This window comes from Papaver somniferum, chromosome 2 (assembly GCF_003573695.1).
Source record: "Papaver somniferum cultivar HN1 chromosome 2, ASM357369v1, whole genome shotgun sequence".
Lineage (NCBI taxonomy): Eukaryota > Viridiplantae > Streptophyta > Magnoliopsida > Ranunculales > Papaveraceae > Papaver > Papaver somniferum.
In genome coordinates this window covers 49,043,999-49,049,956 of record NC_039359.1, presented here as the reverse complement: position 1 = coordinate 49,049,956, position 5,958 = coordinate 49,043,999, and the positions used below count along the sequence as shown (strand labels likewise).

General features: G+C 37.4%; 1 protein-coding gene across 1 annotated transcript; it reads right to left on the bottom strand.

Moving 5' to 3' along the window:
- Nucleotides 1-1,200: 1,200 nt before the first annotated feature.
- Nucleotides 1,201-1,626, bottom strand: LOC113350953 (uncharacterized mitochondrial protein AtMg00810-like). Its single transcript, XM_026595048.1, has one exon. The coding sequence runs from the start codon at nucleotides 1,624-1,626 to the stop codon at nucleotides 1,201-1,203; it is 426 nt and encodes a 141-aa protein (XP_026450833.1).
- Between the last annotated feature and the right edge of the window lie 4,332 nt (nucleotides 1,627-5,958).

Here is a 5,958-nt window from a genome sequence, read left to right as displayed (position 1 = left end):
GCTCAATGACTTGAATAAATAGGTTCTCCAACCTATTTCCAAACAACACAGACGAGAAACCAAGTTGTTGTTAACACGGTATCCAGAAACACCCAGAACGGATAGCTTACATCATGCAAGCCAGTTCAACATTCTGATACAAGTCATAAACAGCCAACACCTTCACAATCTCAACACCTTCTTCGCTTCCCTCCTTAAGATCAACCCCATCTCCTTCACTTTGTGACCGAAGCAAGTCTGGAACGACCATTTCTTGGTTTAGGCCAGAACTATACAGATTGATATCTCGAATCTAAAGTACTCCCGTGCAGTGCATTTGTGTAGGGTTTAGACTCGTTTCTCATCCACAAAAACCCAAATTTACCAAAACCAACAGAAATAATTTTCACCCATAAACAAATATAAATCGGACTAAACTTAACCAAATGGGTCCTAGCCGTTTCTCTCCATATATATCTGTCAATAGAGACGCTGCATGCTAATATGCTTCATCACTTTTGAGTTTGGAATAATAGAAAAAGAAAAGGTTAAGATGGAATCTAATACCAAATCCATAAACAGAGAAAATGTTTTAATTTGGAATAAAGAAAAAGAAAAGTTAAAGATAACAGCAATGAATTGATTACAGTAAAGAGACAAACTCTCATCAGAGAGATAATGTTTCATTATAAAACACACACTCTCACAAACATTATTAATACAGAAAATGGTTAAGTAATCATGTGTGGTGCGTGTCACAAGTACAAGTCAAATACAGCTTTCTGATCACACGTGTGACAGGAAGAGCGAAATGAATATTCAAATGTTAATATGCACTGCATTCTTGTTCTTATACTTCACCACTGCAAGGCATTTTATTATCCCCCCTCAAGCGAATGAGTGAAGCAACCACATGAAGCTTGTCTCTAAGTATAGAAAATCTGGGTACATGCAAACCCTTTGTGAAGATATCAGCAATTTGGTCAAGAGTATTGACATAGAAAACATCTAAGGCGTTAAATTGTACCAATTCCCTTACAAAATCGTAGCCCAAGTGAACATGTTTCATCATGGAATGCATAACAAGATTAGAAGCCAAAAATAGATCGAGTTGATGTTGTCACAACCCAATCTAGGAATATTAAGCAAAGCAACATGATGATCCTGCGGAATATATCAAATCCAAACTACTTCAGCTGCACTATGAGCCAATGTCATATATTATGCTTCAATATTGGATGTGGCAATAGTAGACTGTTTATTAGGTGAACAAGAAATGACATTAGATCCAAGAAATATACAGTAACCTCCAGTGGATCTTCTATCATCCACACAGCCAGCCCAATCAGCATCAGAAAAACCCAATAAAAAACTGTTGCCTGTAGTGAAGTGAAGACCATGTCCCAAAGTCCATTTTACATACCTCAGTATCCTTTTTGCAGCATCCATATGAGTGTTTCTTGGATGCTGCATGTGTTGGCAGACCAAGTTAACTGCAAAGGATAATTCTGGCCTTGTCCAGGTCAGATACTGCAATGCACCCACAAGTGACCTGTATTCTGTAGGATTATCAAGTAAAGCACCATCACCCTTAGAAAGTTTGGTTGAAGTAGCAATTGGAGTACTGCAAGGCTGATCTCCTTTCATATGATACTTGAGCAGTAGATCAACAACATATTTTTTTTGGGAAAGGAACCTTGTAATCTAAAGTCCCAAGAAATAATGCAGAGTCCCTAAGTCCTTTATTGTAAATTGTTGCTGAAGTTGTAAGATGACAAGCATGAGAAATGTTGCTAAGGAGCATGTTAACATAATATCATCAGCATACACCAGCGCCACTGTTAGTTGATTTCCATCTTGATGGACAAACAATGAAGTATCTGCAGTTGAATTCTTGAAGTTGAGGGAAAGGAGAGTTGAGATGAGCTTGTCATACCAAGCCCTAGGTGCCTGCTTAAGACCATAAATAGCCTTATTAATAAGACAAACATGATTTGTTTTCTCTTTATCCACAAAACCAGGAGGCCGAGACATGTAGACGATTTCATTAAGATCACGATGCAAAAATGCATTACTAACATCAAGTTGGTGAAGGGGCCAATTGTACTGAACTTCAAAAGATAGTATGATTTTAATTGTAGTAGGTTTAGCCACAAGGCTAAAAGTTTCATCAAAGTCCATACCATGCTGTGGTAGGTTTCTAAAAAGACCTACAAACTAATACCGCAAGTGCACGGTGTCGAAAGTGGCAAATGTGCAAGTACGGGTCGATCCACAGAGACTTGGGTGTGTGTTGAGATTCTCCTAAGCTAATTCTCTAACAGTAACAGTGGTGCAAAACAGCAATGTAGCTAAACAGGACAGTGAGTAAAAGAGTAATACAGTGACAAAGACAGTGAGTAAAAGAAGTGAAGAACAATATGAAGTTACTAAGGCAGACAGTGAGCTAAGTGTAAGAAAGAATGTAGATTAAAAGGTCACTAGGGCAGTTGAATCTACCTCCTATCCTACACTAAGTGGATTCAGTCTCAATAATGTTCTTGTCCCTTGTATAGATAACGGAAAACTTCTAGGCTCTGCCGATTATCTAGATGGCAGTAAAGATTCTAGTCTGCTTCACATCAAAGGGTGGTTACATGAGAAAGATTTAGTGTCACTAATATGATTCCTAACCCTAGTATTAGCTGCCCTCTCACAAAACAAACTAACCACAGATCAATCATTTAGATAGTTAAATAATCCTGTTATTCACAACATTATAGCACAACAAGAACAATACTAAAACATAAATCAAAATTAGCAGTAGGTTATTGGTTTCATCTCAACCCTAGCAATGAACTCAGAACATAATTAACATTAAAATGGAACTAAACATGAAATTGCAAATAAACTGAACATAAAATATCATTAACAGAACAAGGAATTGAAAATAAACAAAACAGGAAACAAACAAAACAGAAACATGAACAAAACAGAATTCAAAACAGAACAGTAACTTAACAATATATCAAAACATGAACAACACAGCATAGTTGAGGAACTGGCTAGTCCAGTCCTCTGAAGGGTGAAGCTGGCTAACCCAGGCATACCCAAAACATTACACCCTCACTTCCTATTTATAATCAGAACACCCAATTAGGGTTTTTACACCAAACCCCCAAATTTAACAAAATTAGGGTTTATAGGAATTTGGGAAAAACTCACCATACACTCTGAATTTGCTGTCCCCTCTGCAATTGAGCGCTGACCCATGCTTCAACTTTCTTCTGCTACTCGAACGCTGCTCCAATTTCCTTCTTCTCTCCACTTTGAAACCCTAGTTCCATCTCTGTCTTGGATGTAGCACCTAAGAGTGGTGGGTGCTAAGAACAAGAAGGAGAGTAACTAGGGTATGGTTGTTCTGATGATGGTCGGCTGGGGAGGTGATGGTGGCGATGGGTGAGGTGATGTCTGCAACTGTCGGGGAGGAAGAGGTTTTTGGGAGAATGGAATTTTGGGGAAGAAGAAGGTGGGTGTTTGTTTTGGGTCGATGGGTTTGATGTTTAGGTGTTGGTCAGGTGCAGCGGAGTTTGATGAACAACGAGTGGAAGGCGTTGGATCATCAACTTCAGATTGAATCTAACGGCAAGATAGAAGAAGGCTCTGAGCGACCGTTGGATTAAGTGATACAACGAAGCTGACGGCTCCAGATGGAGTTAGGTACTATGGTGTTTGACAGGAGCTTTGGATTTTGATGCACAATGATGAGGCGACCGTTGGATGACAAGGTGGATCCAATCTGACGGCTCTCATGGAAATGGGTATGGATAATGGAAATGGATTTGGGTAAGGGTTTTGGGCCTTGGGTATGCCAAGCCCATATCTTCTTTAAGAACAATTCTTCCTCTTCAAGCCCACTTCTAGTTGATCCGGCTCTTGCAAACATCATTCTTCGCTTCCTCCTAGCGAGAGTCTTTGCCGTTTCTTTGCTCTTTTTGCTCCCTGAGTTAACCAGGCTTTATTTAGTACCTAAAAATACAAAATTAATTAAGAAAAATATTTATTCTTGAAAACAATGAAAATACAGAATATGGGATAAAATGTAGAATTAATGCACAAAAGATGAGTTAAATGCCAAGAAAAATATATAGAAATATGCACTTTTTAGCACTCATCAAATACCCCCAAACCTGAATTTTACTTGTCCTCAAGTAAAACAAAACTAAGGAAATCCTACCTATACCACTGTCGCTGGTCTCTCGAATGCATTTAGCATATGCACTAAGCCTTTTAAACCACTAAGTGTCCCTAGTGGACGAGTTAAGTCTCGTGAAGGTTTGCTTAGAACGTACCTACAAAGTTCTAGGTCAAAATATAAGCTCAGATTCCATCAAATGTGACATGTGCAAGTCAGTTTAAGCTCACAGAAAAATGGAGATGTCAATCTACCTATCAAAGGCACAATCCTAGCACTGATAACAAATAAAGACATGTGATAATAGTGTAAAGTGTATCTACACATGTGTAAAGAAAGATCGTATGTTATGACTACTAATTACCAAGAGATAGTTTCTCAGGCTAAGAACCAAGGTCGAAATCTAGCTAGCTGTCCGGACTTTACGAGAATTGTGAATGAGTTGGAGGTATTTCACAATTACTCGCGTTGTACATCAATGGCATACACCCTTCCTTGCTTATTACAATGAAACAACAAATTGACTATTTACATGACTCTTATTTACATTGACTACTCTCTTTTATTTTTGGAACAAGAGAGGATGGAATTGATAAATACTTGATTGATTTTTTTATTTTTTTTCATTCTTTTTATTTTATTTATTTATTTATTTATTTTTTTTGAAAAGGAAACACTTTTGATACATATACAAAAGGAAACAAAAGATTACATGACACTTTGCAAGAGGTAGCCCTTTTTGATGCACCCAGTTAAATTCGATGGTTGTCTTTCTTAATGTAACCTCCACCTTCTATCCCAACCAACCAAAGAACAAGCTAGTCAAGTTTCGTTCAGTATTCTAAAGTGACTGGCAATCGTGACTTCCTATCAAACACCTTGAAGATCGAGGCTATACATGTATTGGTAGATCGTGCGCGTGCAAATTTCTTATCACTATGTGAATTGTGCTAGAATCAGGGTGCCTAAATATCTAGACTAAGACTCCTAATAATTACATATTTGCACAAGAGTCAACATTTCAAGGTAAATGAGCTCCATTTTTATGTTTTTTTTCAATTTTTTATTTTTTATTTTCATTTTTCATTTTTCATTTTTTTCAAAAAGAAGGAGTTCTTGTTTTCAATTATGGCATATTATCAAAGTATCTACTTTTCACCCCCAAACCTAAACTAAACATTGTCCTCAATGTTTCAAAATATGAACAAAATTATAATACAACATATGAAGAGGATCATGTTGAGTAGAGAAAAAGGAAAGAGAATACCCGATTTTGGCGAAAGCAATATTAGAACTCCGTTATTCAAGGCAAGAATCCAACATATGTCAGCCGAGATCATATTGGATTAACAAAATATATACAAAAGGAACAAAAGGGTTTTAAGAAATTTTATCTACTGGATTATATACAAAAAATTCACCATACACTAACAATCTAAAGAGTTGAGGATCAACCCAAAAGACAAAGTGTAGAGGTTTCAACAGCTTCACACAAATATAACAGGAAAGAAACGCAAGTGAAACTGTGAAACAAAATGAGCTACCCCCAAACCTGGATTTTTCAACGGATAAAATTTTGGAAACAAAATCTCGCAGTTTTGGGGGTTCATCATGCACAAGGTCTAACTCAAAGTGAACTGTGCTAGGGACGGGCAAACATGCTAATTCCAACTGTGGCTCCTCAAAGATATTATACTTAGATGCAAAATAGTCCAAAAGGACTTGGGAAGCACACAATTCCAAACCTAGATTAGGGACTCTCAGAAAAGTCGGTTTGACAATATGGGTACAAACCAAATCTAGGT

What these genes read in the sequence shown, in the direction of transcription:
- LOC113350953 (XM_026595048.1), bottom strand. Translation starts at nt 1,626, where the DNA reads ATGAAAGGAGATCAGCCTTGCAGTACTCCAATTGCTACTTCAACCAAA.